Source organism: Bombus flavifrons, chromosome 16, assembly GCF_040668555.2.
Source record: "Bombus flavifrons isolate JBK064 chromosome 16, iyBomFlav1_principal, whole genome shotgun sequence".
In the NCBI taxonomy this organism is placed as follows: domain Eukaryota; kingdom Metazoa; phylum Arthropoda; class Insecta; order Hymenoptera; family Apidae; genus Bombus; species Bombus flavifrons.
The window spans coordinates 4,624,067-4,644,313 of record NC_138457.1 but is presented as its reverse complement, the minus strand read 5'-3'; the positions used below and the strand labels follow the sequence as shown (position 1 = coordinate 4,644,313).

Genomic DNA, 20,247 nt, shown 5'->3' with positions numbered 1-20,247 from the left:
TTTGGCCTGGACATATAATTTTGAAAACGCCTCGTCCCTCCGTCATCGACTACTTGTACGTACGTAATATATTTTTCTAGCAATTGTACCGGTCATTACAAACATCTATTTCCACAAATTTCTTCCCATTTTTATCTAATCCGCCGTGTTTTCGAGGGACTGCGAAGAAGAGGCCGATCCTCTGTGACGATCTTGCCGAGAAGGAGCAAAGTTCTTGCAACCGGCGTATTATCATCTTCACGCGTAATGTGTACAGTTACGTATCGTTGTCAACAGCTGACTGGTCGCAATCGAATTATACAGCAAACGGTTCCATAGCTGTAAATAAATAGACGAAAAAAGACATTGTCCATTGCGGTGATTTTCCCAGCGTACAACGCTCTATCGATATCGGACGATCGGTCCTTTTGGTTACGTCATCCACGACCTTGATCATCGGCTGTGTACCCGGGCCGATTGATAAATCATTTGGAGGCACTCGATGGTCGAGTGGGCCGAGCACACATCAGTGTCGCCTGACTGAAGCGCGCAGATCGGGAGCTAATTAACCGAGATCTGTCGGAGCGATCGGCTATCGTGATCGCGGACGGGTGAGTCTGGCCGCGAATTTCTTGGTTTGTTCGCGCGTTTATCTGCGAAGATCTGGCCGAGAGATCGACCCGCCATCCCTGCCGCCGCTAGCCGGAAGGAAGAGCCGTGGAAATTGGCCGGTCGAACGACGCCAGCGCGACCAACATTCGATTACCATGTTGCGCATCTTAGATCGGTTGTTCCCGCTTCTAGTGCTTTTTCCCTCCGATTATCTCGCTCCTTTTCGCGAAATTCGCCGAGGAGCGTGTGCATCCTGGCGCGTATTTGCAGAAGAAAACAGCGACGTTCGTGTGTCTTCGATCATCCGCGTCTAATCGCCTAACCAGATGAACCGACTGTTCGCAACCGGATCGCGCGGTTTTCGGCGGCCACGTCTCCAGTTTCGGTGATGTTCGTGTTGCGTAACTCGCGAATGACATGTTTTTATTTTAGTAGCAGCCGGAGCGGAGTTACGCGTGCGCGCGTAATTTTCGACAAAACTACGTACGGTAACTTTGACCTTGCGCAATTTCAACGTTCCGCGACAATGCCTCGCTTGGTTTCGCGATACACGCGGTTTCGTAGTTTCGTAAAATCGCTTGCGGACGAGTAAGAAAACCGATGTACGTTGCCACGAACGAAGTGAGCGACTAACTTACGGACCGCGCTGTGTACGTACCGTTCCACTCCGTCCACTAACCGCACACGCATTTTCTTCTTTGTCGTTGCAGAAGGCGGGGTCAGAGACAGATTTTCCTCGCGATCGTGAACGAAGCGCCAGGATTACCTATGACCTGGCCGAGCGTCTTCAGTAGGACCACGCTTCCGGCAGAGAGGCGTTTTTGGCAGCGTTCCTAATCCCCTTTCCATTTCCCTTCCCCCTCGCGTCCCCCTACTCCCGTGCATCCTTCCTGGTTCTCCCCCTGCTGGAGCAACCCCCTCTGAACGATCCGATCGTCGACCTTTCACCCTTCCGTTAGACGCAAGAGCAGCATTCTCGACAGGATGGACATGAGCAGCGAGTCGAGCGCGGCTAGGTGGTACGAGCCCCCTAGGTCCACGCTGGAACCGCCCTCGGGGGGCGCAGGAGTCGCCGGAGTCGTCGGCAATCCCACCGATTACAGGGGTTACTACCCCCACGCAGGACCAACCGCCCATCACCCCGCAGCCGCCGCACATTACGCTCACAGTAAGTGTAATCATTTTGTTGTTTTTCTCAGCAGCGCTTCGAGTACGCTTCGTTACCGGACTGCGAATTTTCATGCGATTTCACATTTTCCACGGTGTAACGAAGCGTCCTTACCGAAGCGAGTATTTACAGAGAACAACGTACTATCAGATTGTCGGAGAAGTGTCTTTCCTTCGCAAACGTGTCTTTTACAACGCGAAGCCAAGTGTGTGAAATGTCGCGCTGTTTATCCCAAGAGAATGAAATCGATCGTACGTAATTCGAGAAAATAATATCAAAGAAAAAACATCGTGCGTCTGTTATTTGATCGTAAAACGAAAGACAGTTTCCGGACAACCTAATAGTTCAGACGTCCATGTATTTTCGATATTTCGTTGGTTCGGGTCGCGTGCGCTCCAGTTTCACCTAGACGCGTGAAAATCCGCGCGGTGTAGTCGTCGTAATAATTTCCATTTCCGGTGTTTCGGGCGTGTTTTTTTTTTTTTTTGAGATTAGAGCGACGGAGTTACAGTCAGTTGTCGATCAGTTATCAACCAGTTATCAACGAATTATCAGCGATCTAATTAACGATCCTATTTTACGACTTGTACACTATACGAGCGTCTCAGCCAATATAGCGAGTATACTAATTTATTTTAAATATATTGGACGGTTCAACAAGAAGCAATAATATTTAATAAATCTCACGATCAAACGTCCTCTATATAAGTGCTGTACATTGGAAGGTGTGGTTGGAATTATTCCGTTTCTTTCGGCAAGATCGTGCAGGGTGCTGGCCGAATTTACAGATAAGATATCGTTACGTTTGCTTAGGCAAATACACCCGCGGCACGTAACCTGTATCTTATCGTCGTCTTCGCCGAATTCTTCTCGCTTTTCGGTGAAAAGAGACACTCGATTTCCAGTTGATCGATCGATAGATAAAGCCAAAGGAAGCTTCTTTATCGCGGCCGATCCTACTCGAATCTGGATTTTTTTTTTTTGCGAGTTAACCCTCGGTGTAATCAACGAAAATGTTCGAACGTCCTATTCGCGAAACACCGCGTGTACAGCGATAATTTTACTCTCAATTTTCCCTTACCGTAACGAGTACCGTCTCCGCGTATCCGCTCGAGTGAAAAGTCATTGGAAATTGCGATATAATTTCACGATGAAGTCGCATACGTGCGTGACACGCATTGCTACGCGTTCACCTTGCCTCTTCCGTCGCTGCTTGGTAATTGTAATTTATTCTATCGATAATTGCTATATTATATATATATGTGTGTGTGTAATAATTATTACGTTAATAATTATAATTCGTAGTTTGGATGCTAATAAACAAGCAGACCCGGAACGCGACACTTTGTATAATCTCGTAAAACTTCCCTTCGTAACTGCAACCATAATTTACTCCGTATGGGATAAGTGTATGGGGTAGCCGGTTAACCGCCTGGGTATAAATAAGTTTGTCATGCTTCGTTGTTCAAAATATTTCGCGTAAATTCTTCTCGCGTGAAATCGACATAAAACTGTCTAAAGAAACGAGAAGGAAACGTTTGGCAATATTTTGTCATAGAACGTTAACGATTGTCCAAGGGAATATAAAAATTGGTTATCCACACACAGGGGTTAAAGATTAAAAATTGGCGGAGGGAAGGGGTTGCCGCTGACGTGCGGCGGTGTTTCCACCCCCAACAGTCGTAAAGCTGGCCGACATACTCGCACGGGGTAGAGTACGCGGGTCGCGTCGGCTGGTTTTTTCGCGTGTCTCTCGTGACTCGGTTCAACGATCGGCTAATGGCGTCTTGGTCTAGCTCGTTAATTACCACGCGGATATTTAATTATGTCGTCGTGTCCAGGCTGGCCTCCGGGGCACTAAAAAATTCCTGGAAATTTTGCAAAACATCAGCCTGGCTGCACGAAACTCTCTCCTCTTGCCGTTAAATTCTTTCGGCGGCGTTCTTTTTTCGCGGTTAACGATTCCCATGGTCGACGGTTTCTTTCGAAACTGCTGGCCATCGTTTCACGCGAAGACGGACGATCGCGTACTCGCCGGAAGTGGATGGAACGCCGGCCTCGAATTAGAGGCGAGTACGGCGATTGAAAACTAACATGCTGCTTCTTAACCTCGAGGCCGGCATCTCGGTGCGCAATCGAGCCTCGATTATCCACTTTCGAGCACGCGACCGCGTACGCCGAAACGGCGGCTCTCTTTCTCTCTGTCTGCTGCTCGGCGGTTCTCTCGAACCCTCCACACCTTTGGCAAATGACTTTTCGTTTCCAGTCGACTATTTCACCGCGGTCGTCAGAACCAGCTCTACACGGTTAACTCAACCCCGCCGCGCTCCTCGAAATTTTATGTCGCGGTTCTACCACCGGCGAAAACACCTTTAAAACACGTTGACTGCCACGGCACCCGTATTCGGGTGACAACAAAGTTTCCGGTAGGACCGCGTCAGCCGTATTCGGGTGGCGTTTATTCGACTACTTGCGAAGGATCGTCGTAGGTTTTTGAAAAGATATTCCAAAGGAAATAATAAAACTATTGAATTGTTATAAAAATAATGTGGCGGCACTCGACAACAAGTACCACCGGAGGACAGCAACTAATATTGGACGACGGTAGCGAAGTGGTTAGCGCCTTAGGTTACGAACGTGTTCGGGTCCCAGGTTCAAATCCCGAATTTTCCGAATATTCCTAGTCTGAATTTTCTTCCACGAAAAAATGAAAAGAAAAAAGTAGCAATACCCCAGTAGTGACATCTACACCAGAGTAGCTCTACAACTATCACGATCTGAGTTAATATAAAAATTGGTTTATTGAAAAAATTATTTACTCGCATATACTGAAATATCGATGGGAGTAGCTCTAGCACAGCAGCAACGCGTGGCCTCTGACGGAGATTTCAGCGAAAACACGCGTGGCAGTCAAACGTGTTAACGTGTTCAAATCGAAAGAAGAATTCACACGCGTATCGATAACGATTCTCTGGTATTTCGCTGAAGCTGTGACACACAGGTAGTTCTTCATATCGAAGGAATAGAATAATCTGAGCGAAAGAACGCCGGGTTAACCAAGCCTAGCGAAGTTTCTCAACGGGCCTCCATTTTCTCATCGTTGGTTGTCTGTTTGCGCGTCGCTTTTCGCCCGTGTGTGTAACGACGAGGCCGAGAAAAAGCGATAGCGCGTACGGTCTAGGTAACGCCGATAGTTCTCGGTTCTCCGTCGCTGGCCAAGCATGAAAAAGCAGAGAAGAGAGAGAAGAAAAGAAGCTGAGAGAAAAAGAGCGCAAAAGGGAGAGAGAGAGAGAGAGACAGAAAGATATGGCGGTGGGACAGAGGAGGGAAAGGAGCCAAAAAGTGCACGAAGAGGCACGAAACTCGATACAGCCGGTCGGATCTCGAGGCCCTGGAACGCGATATCCCTGATTCTTGCCGACGTGCATGGATCATACTCGGTCCTCTGTTAACTCGTGCTGCGCTAAAAAACCAGCGCCCTAATCGGAATCAAATCTCTATCTGTCGTTGGAGCCGCGGCTGCTCGCCATCCCTGCGACTTCTTTACGACTTCTCTCCGCTCTTCTTTCCCTCTTTCTTACGCTGGCTGCGTCGGTGCTTGACCCCCTGACACCGCCGGCCATGGTCCTCAGGAATTCCTGCTTGGCCGTGTGAGAACGTGTTTCCAGAGCAAGCAGTCGTCGTTTCTCCGTCTTACCAACCTCTGATTATCGCCTCCGATTGAAACGTCACTACCTGTATCCTCCCCGTCATCCATCAGTGTACCAGTCGCTGTTTTGACAGCCGAAGCCTCGCCAACCTCGCGAGCAACAGACTCGAGCACGCGTATCGTCCCACACGGATTCTTCCACTCGATCGAATCGAATCCTGTTTCACGAAACGACTGCCACGCCAGGAATTTCTTACAGGGGGGGGGGGATGGTCGTTGAGAATTTTTGACGAAAGTTTGACGGGTTTTCTAGCGAAAATTCTGTTGGTGCACGATTAACGGTAGATCGTGGATTTCTTTATGTTCGTGGGAAATTTTTATATTTCAATTATGTGTGCATTTTGTTACTCGAAAGTGAGTTTAACTTGTTTAACGTTAACATAACGCTAGAGCTACCAACGATTGAAACGTGTAAGGGCCGCATAGCGAGAAAATTAGCGTGGAAGATAGGCAGGAAAATAGGCGAATAATCGAAGACAGAAGGGAAACGTTCGTCCATTTATTTTACAAAGAATCGTTCAAAGTTTCAAATATGCGTCGTCGTTGCAAGCCTACGAAACTCCCATGGAAAATCACGAATTGACCGCTTTGACCAGCCTCTGGCGTATACCTGCTTGCACTAAATGACGTAAAAGGACGAGGTAATATAATATTTCTGCTTTCTGTAACAGTTGCTAGGTAGAACAACTCCGTATCAGTGGCACCACTTGTTCCATCGCTATCCTAAAAAATACTCGTCGGCGTGAAAAATGCGCAGTCCAGTCGTTGGAAACGTACGATCGCTTGCAGTCTCGGGTCGTCCGAATCTGCCAGCCTGCAGACTCGTTAGAGAAACGGTTCCCGGAGGATGTTTCTGTCCGCGAGTGATCGATCGAGGAAAGTGCCACGCGGATCGGGGGCGTGCAGGGCGATGGGTAAAAAATAAACAAGACAGGCGGACGCTCGCGCTCCCCGGGATGCATAATACACACAGTGGTTGCGGCAGACAGGAAGGAAGCGCAGCCAACCGCGAAGCCCACGGGCTCTCAGAGAGGTGCATACGTAATTGCAGGCCACGCGGGAGGCGCTGCTTTTGTAGGTTACCCTCTCCTCTCTTTCTTTCTCTCTCTCTCTCTCTCTCTCTCTCTCCTCTGTCTTTTTCCCTCTTTCTAACTCCTTCCCTGTCCTCCTCTCTCTGTCTCTCTCTCTCTCTCTATTCCTCCATCTCTTCCTATCTCCGTTCTCGACCTGCCGATCCTCCTGCTGCGCTCTTCTCGTGCGTGTTTATCTCGGTCGTTTTATCTGGCTGGCGTTGCACCGCGCGTTTTTCCGTCTATCCGCTCCGTCTCTCGCATTTTTCCTTCTCGCTTTCCTTCGTCTACCTGCGGCCGCTTAATTGCTCTATTTACCCCCTGCTCGCTTCGGTCTCCTGACTGCGTACGACCCCGTCGAAAGTTTCGCCGTGCAACAACGAGCGCGGAGTCTCGTTTCGTGCGAGCAAACTGCGGAGGCCCGCCGCGACGAGCCAGCCGGAGGATCCGCCGGTCGAACACGGCGCACAGGTCGTGCAAAACTCGCGACCGCCGCCATCTTGCGCAAATGCACACGCCAACCGAAGGCGGAGCCTCTCCCGGGGCTCTCTCTTTCTCTCTTTCCCGGTTGCGTCTGTCTTGCTGGCCTCTCTCTCCCCCGGAGAGACCAGAGTCTCGCGAGGCAGATGCAACTCGCGATGCAGCTTCGCCGCGATCAATCTTCCTCCTCGTTCTTGCTTCTCTCTCTCTCTCTTTCTCTTTCTCTCTCTCTCGCTCGCCTCTGGCTAAGAGGGTTCCTCCGGACTCTCGAGTCGAGTGCAGCGAGTCGGTAGCCCCCTCTCGGTGTCACGATTCGACGGCGCGCAGGCTACGCTCGCCCTCCGCCTGGCGCATTTTTTACTTTTATCCAGAGGTCAGCCAGTTTCCTGGACCCGCGATCCGTTTTCTTTCGAGCTGTCGCGAGCGTTGCCGGCTTCCCGCCGTGGATTTTCGATTTCGGACTGCGCCTCGTTTACCCGTCGGTGACGGCGACCAGAAAATAATAGACGAAAAATCGATCTGGTGGTTTCTTCTTGCGAATAATTGGCAAGCGCTTAAGAGAGCTCGCGGCGAGGAAAAAAGAATCGATAAAGCCGGGGCAAGCGTATGGGGTGAAATTGCATGTTATTACGAGAAAGCCGCTGGTGGCGGTCGACGACCAAATGAGACGTTATTTTCTCCTGGAATTTCGTACACGCCGTGAATCTTATTACGACCGAGACGCGGTCTCTCCGCCCCTCGCTGCTTCCACCCCTCCATCTGGCCTTTTTCTTTTTCCCTTTGTTTGCCATCGTAATTCGGCGATTTACGACGTGCCGTGCCGAAGTATTTTCGCGAAAATAACTATCCTTAATCTTTACGTGTCTTTAATGATGGCAGATAAGTCGCGTTTCGTCGGTAGCGTTCGATGAACTCGAAAACTCTGCCTCCAGCTGTCGCCAACGAAAATCGGGAGAAAAATCGCGAGACGTTTACGTCGGTTAAACGAGCGGTCGGTCGATTCGTGGAATCGCGGACTGTTAAGGGCGATAGATGGCTTAATCGCGGAACGGTGCACGACGATTGCTCGATGACTTACTCGAGCAAAGAAGAGGCGACGTAACGAGGGAATAATTAGCCGGGACTGTGGAAACGCGAAGGCGACGGGGCCTTTCCTTGAAATAGCGACGAGAGCCGCGCATAATTCACGCGATTTCCTTTCTCGACGCGATTTTCTCCTGGCTGGCTCGCAGTGAATGAAATGGCCGCGCTCCTTATCCGCCGCGATCTCTCGCCTCAATGGAAAACAAGCGTCCGCGAAATGGCCGCCAGAAATCAATTTCCATGCATTGGCAGGTGTTGAATCAGCGTGGTTAAAAATTCGTGCATCGACAGGCTTCCTTGCTTTCTCGTTACGTCTTTTTATACGTTTGTATACGTCGATAGGGAAAGGCTCGTCCTTTGAAAGCGACGGCCCGACGCTTTGAATCCTTTCCAGCCTTTCACACTCGTCGCTCGTTCACCACGCCTTTGCACAAAAGCCACGCGGCCACAGCCAACGGTTACCTCGGGGCGGCTAATTATTTGGAGTGCAGCCGCTTTGATGTCGAATGCCGACCCAAACGGAGATACGACGCGTGTCGCGCCGCTTTCCATTCACCGGATAAATCGCGCAGAGAAGATCTCGCGCCTCTGGAAACTCCACCGATGAATGAGAGAATCCTCTGCTTTTTCCATCTCGCAGTCGCGCACGAGTATCCCGACACTTGGTGAAAATCCAATTAAAAGATCGATATCTTTATCGCATTTTCGAAGCTTATGGAAATTGTATACGTAACGTCGGATATCCGACGACTTGCGAGACCGTACCGCGTTCGAACTTGAAACGTCTCATCACGCGCTAACTTGTCTTCTTCTCTTCGATGGCAAGCTCGTATTGCTTCTGACCTACGCCACCGTGCGCGAGTATTTGGACACCCGGTGCAGCAATCCGATCGAAAGACCTGATACTTTTATTACATTGTCCACGTTAGGAAAATCGTCGTGTATGTAACGTCGGACACGCTGGCTCGCGAGATCGCGCCGTGTTGGACATTGAGACGTCTCATCGCGCTGATTTATCTTGTCTTCGGAGAATAAATTCAATAAACTCAACGTACCGTGTTGCTTCTGACACATAGAATCGTGCGCAAGTATTGGAACACTTGGTACAATTTAATCGGCAGATTGGTATTTGGCGAAGTGGGTTTCGCTTTAGGGAAAACTGCACGTCTTTTCTAAAGTTTAGTTTTCTTAGCCCGAGAACCCATTGAGTATGTTTTAGCGCTAAATCAATTTGAAGTGTTTCTTAGTTTTCTAGGAACGTGCGTTGCACGGATGATGCAACTGGGTACGGACAGGTCAGTTTTCCGTAATTGTATAGATACCCATAGAACCCCATAGCTTCGAAGCTCTCTCGTAAAGCAACGCTCTACAAGCAACATTCTCCTTGTAATTAGACTTGCTTAAATATCTTTCTTTATTATTTAATTCGAACTTACCAATTTGTCTAGTTGGACATTTGGTAAATTTTTCCAGTTTAATTAATATAGTTAATAGGACACCATCTCCGAGTGCTTAACACTAGAACTACCATACCAGTCAAATTCACTGGTTTTACAATTTTATTTTCAAATTCCTACTTCATGTTATATTTTCCTTCCGCAATGATGTAATGACTTTCGCAACGATCACTAAAAGAATAATATAATGAATTTTATTTTGTTTTCTATGTATTAAAACTGAAAATAATTTTGTATTAAGGCTATGTTTACCAATAGCAGTGAAAATGTCTGGTACTTGTCGAAGTGTAAAAGGGTGCTGCGATCTGTTTATCGAACCTCGATTAACCAGTTTCCTCGTTTTCTACAACTTGCCACGCGTTTTTCAAATTTTTACCGCGTGTCATTCGATATGACGATACCAGGAAAATTCCGGATCGATCGCTGGATCGCTAGATGCTAACGCTAGAAATACCACAGCAGTGAAAACGACTGGTTCTACGATTTTATAAATGTTTCTTTTTTTTTAATTTATTTTTTTACATTTGTCCAATTTGGACATTTGGTAGAATTTTTTAACTGAAATTTTATAAATGTGTCAACTCTTGTTTAGGGATCATGGTCCTAGTCTTTAACCTAGATGGTTAAAGACTAGTCATTTTCACTAGTTTTGGTAGAAATAGCTTCGTGCTCATCCATGCATTTCCTCTCTCTCTCTCTCTCTCTATTACGAGATAAAAGCGTAACAGTATTTTTATCAGGTACGTTTGCAACGCTTCGTTAGAAGAATCTTTCTCTGCTGCTAATTCCTTGCTTCTTGCTGTAACTACGATATTACCTGCTCCGCTAAATTGCAAGTAAAACGTGGAGTACAACCGTATTTATCTTTGATAAATAGCTGACACTTGATCGAATCTGTAAGAATTTGCGGAACGTGGTTGAGAACACATAAGTATTCCACTTATTCCAAGATCTTAGCATTCAACAAATACGTTTATATTCGCTGAATTTAGATATTTCCGTGGAATCAATGTTATTCACTTTCGATTATTACACGATTATAACACGAGCTATTTATTTGTATCAATGCTACTAACCGTATCTATTGGATTGGCAACTAAGTGATTGCGGGTTTTGTCATTACCACCTAATGTTAGTTACCAACCCACTAGATGTGATCTACGTACGTGACGTGTATGAGATGAGATCGGAGACGAGAATCACTGCTCTATAAAAGTATCTGTTTAAAAGTACAGAAAACTCTTATGCACATATCGCACGCGTTATATAACGCGTTTTGCAATTTCATCAACACTGCAACGACTCACACGACTGTCGTGATTCATCGAACTTGAAATCGACGTTGGTTAAAAAAGTATATAGAAATTGCAAGCTGTTCATCGCAGACGTGAATTTACTACAAAATTCTCAAATATCGCGAATAATCATCTTGTAAAATAAGTGTCGAATGTTATCCTACTAAATAAGTTTGAAGATTTATCAACACGACGATTAGCCGAACAGAAATTCAATTCAATTATACTTATCGATAATTTCCACGCGACCAAGTACACTTACGCTCGTCAATGTGCACGTTATGTACGCGGAAACGTCGGAATTAGGAGCGAAAGTCTGGAAAAGAGGTAGGCGTGATCGTTCTAATTAATCTCGGTTCGAATTAGTATGCGCATAGTGCACAATATCGCATCTATAGGTGCGCATCTATGCCACGTAGGAAACGAGCTGTGGAAAAAGGCGCTCGAGGGCCAGCAACAATCGCACGCAAATTCGTCCGCTGGAATCGAAAGGAACACGGCGGCGAGCTACGCCGATCCGGTTGCTAGATATTCAGCCGACGAGTCAATTATCATATTAACAGCCGGAATGTCGTATCGCGACCGGTGTGACTTATTGCATCGAATATTTTCAACGCGCGTGGGCGTAGTCTGGCGAGGAGTCGTCGCGATCGAGTAAGCGATTAATGGATCCGATCTAGATTGCGCGTAGATCTCGCCGCTTTATCGTTGGCCGATCGTGTAGCAGTAGCTGCGGCTCTAGCGGAGAACGTACGTCGCGTCGTTCGAGGACGTCGAATTCCTTCCGCGAAAACAGGTTTCCACCGAGAGACGAACGAACCACGTTCTTTTCTTCTTTTCCATTATTCTTGTCGTTTCGTGCTTTTGAAAAGAGTTTTGAAAAGATCCACTGCCATCACGGATCCACCGACGCACCCACGTTTTCTCGCCGGTATATCCTGTCGCCCATCAGCTCCGATAAATAGATGTTCCGATACGAACTCTTATCCCGGTGTCTAAGGTGCGGATTTGCCAGCTTAGCTTAACCCGCGATTCCTCTAGCAGCCAGCAACGAACTATATCGGTTTGAGTCGCGAGCAGTGCGATCGCGCTCTTTACACTTTGCGTGGAAAAGTGTCAGTACATTTGGACGCTAACGACTGACGGTATTTTGTATTTCATTGTTATCTTCTCAGTAATTTTTATCGAACAAAACTTGGAATATTCATAAGATAATAGCACGCATATTTAATGATATAGATGTATTTGACAAAAGTAAGAAATATGACGAATGATATTGTCTTATTAATCGATTAACGTTATCGCGTTGTTCAGGATTTCTCCAGCCTGTTTCTTCAAAGACCCCTGGGACCCAAACGGATATTCTGCCTGACGCTGGAATTTTTCCTGGGTTTTCAGTCTTTTTCGCGACTGCCTCTGGCTCGTTGCGTTTCATACTCTTGTCCAATTGGTGATGGCTTAGGTGTATCTTAAATCGTGTAAATTAGCGTTGCACGCCATTGTATTTCACCATGAACTTGTCTCTCTATTTTACGTTCTATCGTTTTCGTGTCGCCGATATTATCCGATCTTGCAGCTTCCCGCACTTTCTTCGGTTTCGGTGTCTCTACGTAGTTTCCAGTATCTCAGGTTTCGCTTGTTCACTTTCCACGCGCTTTCCTTGCTTTTCCCGACGCTCTTCTGCGACAGTCGAGTAACAGCCACATGGGAGGTTCTTCGTTGCAGTTGGGCGAAAAAATTCGTTAGCATAACGCGAATAACGCGTGCAAGTTGGGGATCGGGAAAAAGGAAAAAAAAGGCACGCTGCGAGGTGGAAAAGCGGCGCCATATTAGAAGCGACCTGTTTCCAAACGACCGCCTTGGGAATCGACGCCTAAGCAGCTCCTCGAGACTGCCTTAACGAGGCCTCTTCGCCTTTTTCTCCTTTTCCCGGCGTCGCGACGTTTGCCAATCTCGTTGCCGGTGAAATTCACGCGTCGATCGCTCGCCCTACAGAAAAACTTACTCTCGGTCGTGGGTGGAGGAGAAGCGAGTGTGAACCTGAATGAGAATGTCTCGGGGATAACGAGAGACGCGGCAGCTTGCGAGATGGCGGCGGCAAAAAGCGGAGAGGACCGGCGCGCAAACGAACGAAAAAGAGCGAACGTCTCGCGGAGAAAGGAGAGGTAGCGGCATGATAAATATCCCTTAGCGCGAAAGTTTTTACCGAAGGAAGTGCGAACTGGCTTCTGCCCCTCGTTCCATCCGCCACGTTGCAAAAATTAACCCGTGAAAATGACGGATTTCCGATTTCCTGTTCTTCCAGCTGCTGCAGACGTCGACGTATTTCTGCAACAAGATTTTCATCGATTTTTGTTTAGACGGCCGCGTAGGTCCGTTTAATTCGATTAATATCGTCCGAATTATAATGATTTACGCGTAGAATGTTTAGGTTACACGTATCCGGACACCCATTTGCTGATCTCGCCAGTTTAGTTTCTTTCGTGAATTTATCGCGTCGTTTTATGATCTCGTTGTTACTCTTGTACGACTTTTGTAGTTGATGTTTATTAACAAATAACGTTGATGAAGCTATATCTAGAGATACGTGGTTACGTAGAGTAAAATTAGCCGAACGTCTGCGTCGTTCTGCTTTCGTGTTTATCGATCTTAGATGGTTTATACCTGCTCAAAGGTACAGAAATGCGTAGAAAGGTACAGAATCAAACTTTGCGACAAGCGAACGTATCAAATGGATTGCACGATGAAAAAAGACAGATAAAATCATCTGAGAGCTTCTTTTATCGTTTGCATACCTTCGTGTCTCTCCTATAAGCACCTCTTCGCTTACCTGCCTTTATGATAATTAACCCTTTGCACTCCTATGTCGAGTGACTCGATATCAGTTTTTATCTGAGGAGTTCCTTTGTCGAGTCCCACTCGACGATAGATGTCCTAGAAAAGTAGGATGGCATCCTGGAAATTGTTTTAGGATATATCGTACACTTAAAAATTAGAAAATACAACAATTGAATAAAACTGGTATTTAAGTGAATATGCCTCTTCCTTTATTTATTTAAATTGCCTTATTTTTTAGTTTAAGTAAATTTAAAATAAAACACTTAAAAGCTGCTGGTAACGTAATTGAAATAAAATCCGCAGTGCAAAGGGTTAATTATTGCATCGTGGAAATTGTTTCAAGATATATGATACACTTAAAAATTCAAAATACAACAATTGAATAAAACTGGTATTTAAGTGAATTTCTTTCTTACTTTATTTATTTAAAATTGTCTTATTTTTAGTTGAAGTAAATTTCAAATAAACACTTAAAAGCTGCTGGTAACATAATTGAAATAAAATTCAGAGTGCAAAGGGTTAATTACATGTATGTGCGAAAGAAAAGCAGGATTGCATCCTGGAAATTGTTTCAGGATATATGATACACTTAAAAATTCAAAATACAACAATTGAATAAAACTGGTATTTGAGTGAATATGCTTCTTCCTTTATTTGTTTAAATTGTCTTATTTTTTAGTTGAAGTGAATTTCAAATAAACACTCAAAAGCTGCTGGTAACGAAATTGAAATAAAATTCAGCGTACAAAGGGTTAATATCAATATCTCTCGATTTCACCGAAAAATAACTCGGAAATGGCGGGGCGACATGGAAAATCGATAAAACAAACTACCAAATACAAAGATCCAGACGCTTACGGACAATAACGAAGAGCGTGGCGCGAGGTATTTTGCAAAAATTGGCGATCGCCAGCTTTCACCGAGATCTTGTTCTCTTGTTTACTTTCCATCTAATGCACGAGATCCAATTACAGGCGGGGCATCGCTGCATTCGATTAATTGCATGACGCTGCAGCTGCTCGTCCCGTGCTCTCCCTCTTCATATTACGTTTCATGCTCCTAAATTTAGACGACTTTCCATAGCAGAAGCACGTGCATCTTCAACTCGTCGTTCGGCCCGACTAAAACGTTCATCTCGATACGATCTCTCTCGATTCTCGGTGATTTCGGGCCACTTCCCTTCTCTTAGACGACAAAATTTCCGACGACCAAGTCGCTGCTGTGAGAACCGTAAGGCCACAGGTAGAGTCGTAAGTTTAGCGAGGAATACGGAGCGTGACGTCGACTCGAAGCTCGAATTAACGGTCGTAATTCAGCTGCGCTAAGGGGTGCAACGGGGTGGAGTTTGGCAAAACATTCGCTCGTTATCAGCGTATGCCGCCGAGGTGGCGGAGCAACGCCGGCAAGAACCATTCAATATATCGATCGTGCTCGTGCAACTTGCACCCGACGTAAGCAGGCTTGCGCCCGAGTCACGAATTTGCACGAAACGATTCCTTTTCGCGGAACCCGGTGGAGGCAATGGTTGGAGGAAACGCGAATTCTGGATAGGCAACGTTGCAACGTTGAAATCGTTAATGAACGTCTAATTATACCTAGCCAGAGGCGGAGTCAATCCTCTCTCTCTCTCTCTCTCTCTCTCTCTTTCTGGTACAAGGATGCACGGAATATAAGGGTGAATGCACGATGGCGTACGTTAGAGGGATGAAAAAAGGGGGAGAAGCGATGATAGCGCGCGTGTCAATGGAGAGCGGGCTTTGCGCGCGTAATTAAGATGTCCTCGGCAATTAGCTGCCTTTACGATCGACGTAAAAGCCGATCATTCCGCGCACGCACGAATCAGGTTCTTCTCTCGGGCGCAGGGAACGATCGCGTTGTTACGGGACCTGTGGAGCACGTCGCGTCGCGACCATCTCTGTCTTCAGGCGTGGAATTGACGCGTTTGATAGTAGATCGACCACGTGCAACGATAAGCTCGCGGCCGAAGCTGGAACGCGAATACGATCGAGCTTTGCTCTCAACGAGATATCGTGCAAGGTATTGTCGATTCTTTTCTTTTTTCGTCGAGATATCTGCGGTGCTTCGTACGAGGCACAGCTTAGATCTACGTAGATAGGGTGCCTGTACGTAGAAGATTGAGAAGGAAAAGAGCGAAGAGTCGTCTAACCAATCCTTTTCTGTGCGTTCTTTCAGCAAGGATGTCGAGCAGCGGCGTGACGAGCGGACCGGTGAGCCAGGTCTGTCGGCCGCACTTCCACAGTTCCGTGCTGCATCCGTGGCTATCGGGCAGCGGGGCGGACACCTCGAAGACGCCCTGGGGATTCCCGACGACGACAGGCTCGAGCGGCGGCGGCGCGGTCAGCGACGATAAACCGCAGAGCCCCCTGGGCTCGTCCCTGCCGCCGACCACCGGCAGCCTGTCGAGTCACGGCGGTGCCGGGGCTGGCCACCATCTGTTTTCCTTCCCGCCGACGCCGCCGAAGGACGCCACCCCCGACAGCATCACCGCCAGCACCACCTCCAGCACTACCAACAATAACAACAACAACACCAGTAGCGCAAACAACAACAACAACACGAGCAATCCTCTGTCAGGGTTAGGTGGCGGAGCGAGCAGCGAGTATCAGGCGGCGGTGGCCCACGCGGCGGCGATGGGCGTGTTCATGCACCATCAGGACGCGCTGGGTGCAGGGGGCGCGAGCTCCTGCGACGTAAAACCGAGCGTGATGCTAGGCCACCATCACGGAGCACCATCGCCGCCGCATCAGCAACACAACGGGACGACGAACACAGGAAACGCTGGGAACGGGACGAACGGCGGAGCGACCGGTCAGGTGAAGCAACGAGAAGGTAATAACCAGTCGGGCAGCGTGTCCGGCAGCCAACAGGCGAGCACCACGCAACAGCAACAGCAGCAGCAGCAACAGCAACAACAGCAACAAGAGGCTGCGTATCAGGGGAACAACGTGGCGGCGGGCGGTGGTGGCGGTGGTGGCGGTGGTGCGAGTTCACCGTCGTGTAGGGACAGTTACGCGGCCGCTGCCGCCGCCGCCGCCGCAGCCGCGGCCGCGGCTGCCTCCAACACCCACCATGCCACCTCCGGATCCCAGTACGACCCGGCAACCAGCGCGTATAACATGTACCAGCACCTGCAGTATCCTAGTACCACCCACCACCATCACCATCACCATCATCACGGCGCCTCCTCGTCGTCTTCTTCGTCTTCGTCCCACAACCCGCACAACGGGACCGCGGTTTCCGGTATTTTCGGGCATCACGCCGCCGCAGCCGGGGCCGGCAACGCGACCGGCGTGGCCGGCGTTAACGTCGACTCGAAGTTGTTGGTCGGTCACGCGCACGCCAACACGCCGAGCTCGCCTTCCGCGCAGCAGCAGCAGCAGCAAAAGCCCAGGAACAAGTCGAGGACGTCCGCCGGTAAGCGGCACGCCTACCACCTTTCCCTCTTACTTTCTCTTTTTTTTCGTTTTTCTTTTTTTATCTTTTGGGTTCTCCTTGATTTTCCGAATTCCTTGGATTTCAAAATGCAACGGCCTAGTCTCCGCAACTTTCTAGCCAGTTTTTCGAAGATCCAAGCCGCGCTTGCAGACTACGATAGAGAACTACGAACACGACATAATCAGACGTCGGTCCGATGGATTATTTCTGATAGGCCATCGCAATTGCACCGCGTATTTTTGCCCGTTTAACCAGGTTTACGATTCACCGACGCGTTATTCCACGCAGTTTAATCGCGAAAGTACACTGTCGGCGACAGTACGACCGACCGTTTAGGATCATCGATGTTCGGCATAAATTACTTGCTCTCAATGGATTTTGCTTGCTGGTAATACCATTGTCAATCTGTTGCATTCGTATGAGCCGCGTCTTGTAACGTAAAATGCTAAGCGAGGTAAAATTTCTTGGAATTGTTCGACGCTGGCCACAAAAAGTACCGGCACAGCATTGTATCGTAGCATTTACATAACCATTTGCGCGGAAGGTGTTTGTACACCGTGGTATTTATTACAACGTTATTATTTATCATCGTTGTACGTATTATTCACAATTAGTCAGCTATATCGAAGTATATGAAACTGAACTGCGCAACCTGACAAAATGCGCTTCGTCGTAAACCACGAGCGTGTGAGTGCCAATATGTTTTGTAGCCACTGTAGGTACCTGATACTAATGGCCGGCAGCGTGAGCACGCGTATTGGCCGAAAGTGCCAACGTATACCAGTAGAATAACATAGCAACGCGTGACAGTGAGCGATAGAGAACAGAGTATCTACCTCGGTCGTCTTTCTTTCGGTTATCTCGGTAGCTGCGCGAGTACCAACGTACTTACGGAGACGAGGCCGTGCGAGTGCTGTCGTTTCTGGTCTTGGACTTTTTCACTGTCTGGACGTAGCAAGTTCCACGCAGTAGAATGGCCAGTTCGTGATCGGACGAGCCTCGTTCCCACCGAAACGGCCGCACCCCATTTCACTTTTTCTTTCCTTTGGTTCCACGTTAACGCTTTTGGTTTCCTTAATTTTGCTTGCACGCACGAACCCCGGTGCACTCGACTATCCGCAAGCACTCGAAGCACCGGGATTCGCGCGGTTTTTCGCTTTCAGTTCCAGTATCCTTCGTTTGCTTTCACTTTTGTCACACCGGGTACTTTTTCCTTGGTTTTATTTATCGACTCGAGGTTCGCCTGCACGGCGTTCCTCGCGCCAATCGATATTCCTCGAGCACTCGTTCCTAGAATATAGCGAGGCACGAAGAACACCACTTCTTTCTCCAAGGAGAGAAACCTCGAGTCGTCTTTCTTTTTTTTTTTTTTATTCTTTTTCAATTTCGTTCCGTTTTTTCATCCCTGAACGAGCTTTTGGTGGCGGTCGTCTTTCGCTTACGGTTCGTTGATACGAACGACCAACACGTCTCTCTCTATATATATATATATTTTTTCTCTTTGTTTTTTTATCGAAACGAGCTGAGTGTTGTCGGCGAGAGGGAGACACACCGACGCGTATTTTTGTATTTTTGCCTCACCGATGTGTTTTTTGAGTGGCACCCGCGAGACGTCGAGCGTGAACAGCACCACACCTGATTGATTTTTATGACGAACGTGGATGCACAGGGCGGGACACCGAGAACGGCAACGCCTAGACGTCTCTGATTCCAAACGTACGACAATCTCGTTTATTCTTTTGAACAACGTCTATGCTATCGCGGACGTTGCACGGTAATGTCTCTCGATAATTGTCCGAAAATGGGCACAAGCGCCGACCAATTATCGGATCGTGGAATTCACTCCGAAGCTACAGATGACGTGTGCCATTTTGCATGGAACGTGGAAGAGGACAGCGCGAGTGAAAAAGGAAGAGACCCGGGGATGGGCTTTGGAGAACGAAGCATATCGGCGGGACAATATTAACTGCGGTGACGAAAGATTTTCAATTTTGTTAATTCTCTTAGCAACGCGATATCGCTCGCGACATATTTGCATATTTAATGACGTTAACTTATTTTCCGTCGTTAAACGCGATTTAAACTATACCGTGTTTGGTCTCGTTTTAATCAGAAAAACCTCGCAAACTGGTTGGTCAAGGTTTAATTTAAAAAAAGTCACAGGCAAAAGAGTTTCGTTATTGCGTTAGTACTGTCACGCTGACGTTTAAATTCGGATTGGATTACGCTGGTCAGCGGACGAGATTCGCGCTGCGTCAAAGGAAACTCTTGGAAGAAGCTGGTCTAGCGATGCGAATGACGACCGGACATTTATCAAGTATGTACACCACGCTGGGCAATTATCGAGACGTTACCGTTGCTCTTATTTTTTTCGAGGCGTCGGAGACGCTCGAGCGTCCGCTTGCAGGCGACTCGACTCGGCGCATTCCTTTCTCTGTGCCTTTCTCTCTGTATGGTTCTATTATATATATATATATATTTTTTATAAATACACACAGGTGTAAGACACACACGCGCGGGCGAATCAGCACACACGTACCTGTTTTTTTTTTCTATGTATCTCTCTATCTCGATGTGGTGTGGCTACATGCTACTCGTTTTTTGGTTTTGTCACTGGCAAAAATCTCCCTCTCGAAAAGAGTCTGCGGACCAACGTTTTTGCCGTGCTTTCTCGCACGATTTTTCTCTGCGCCACGAAGCGTTCGACCGATCAACTCGACGGCCAATTCTTTGATTCGGAGAAACTGTGCCGCGGATACTCGAGCCGTTTGACGGAAAACTAAAGGGCGGCCACTCGCCACAGCTGGAAAGCGGCAGGAAAATCGGGCAAAACGGAAATCTGGGTCGTCGCTGGCGATCGAAGGGGAGGTAGAAAGGGGCGAAGGGGAACGGGAATGGGAATGAAACGGTTGAAAAATGCCGGATACGTTGATTGCGGTAATAATAGCCGGTCTGCGGCGAGGACGGCACGGCGTGGTAAAAATCCTAATTCCGGGAACAATGGCCCGACTTCGCGGCGTGGAAGTCCGCTAATTAAATCGACTTACGACACACACAACGCACAGCGTGCCAGCCTCGATGACTGCGAAGCCAGACAAAT

General features: G+C 47.8%; 1 protein-coding gene across 3 annotated transcripts in view; it reads left to right on the top strand.

Annotated features, from left to right (window-relative positions):
- LOC138188154 (GATA-binding factor C) overlaps positions 1 to 20,247 on the top strand; it is a 173,364-nt gene that overhangs the window by 90,726 nt on the left and 62,391 nt on the right. For all 3 annotated transcript variants that reach the window (XM_069129672.1, XM_069129670.1, XM_069129671.1), the window contains 2 exons: positions 1,302 to 1,759; positions 15,885 to 17,126. In XM_069129672.1, coding sequence (XP_068985773.1) covers positions 1,576 to 1,759; positions 15,885 to 17,126 — 1,426 coding nt within the window. In that variant the 5' untranslated portion in view covers positions 1,302 to 1,575. The remainder of the gene's footprint in view (positions 1 to 1,301; positions 1,760 to 15,884; positions 17,127 to 20,247) is intronic.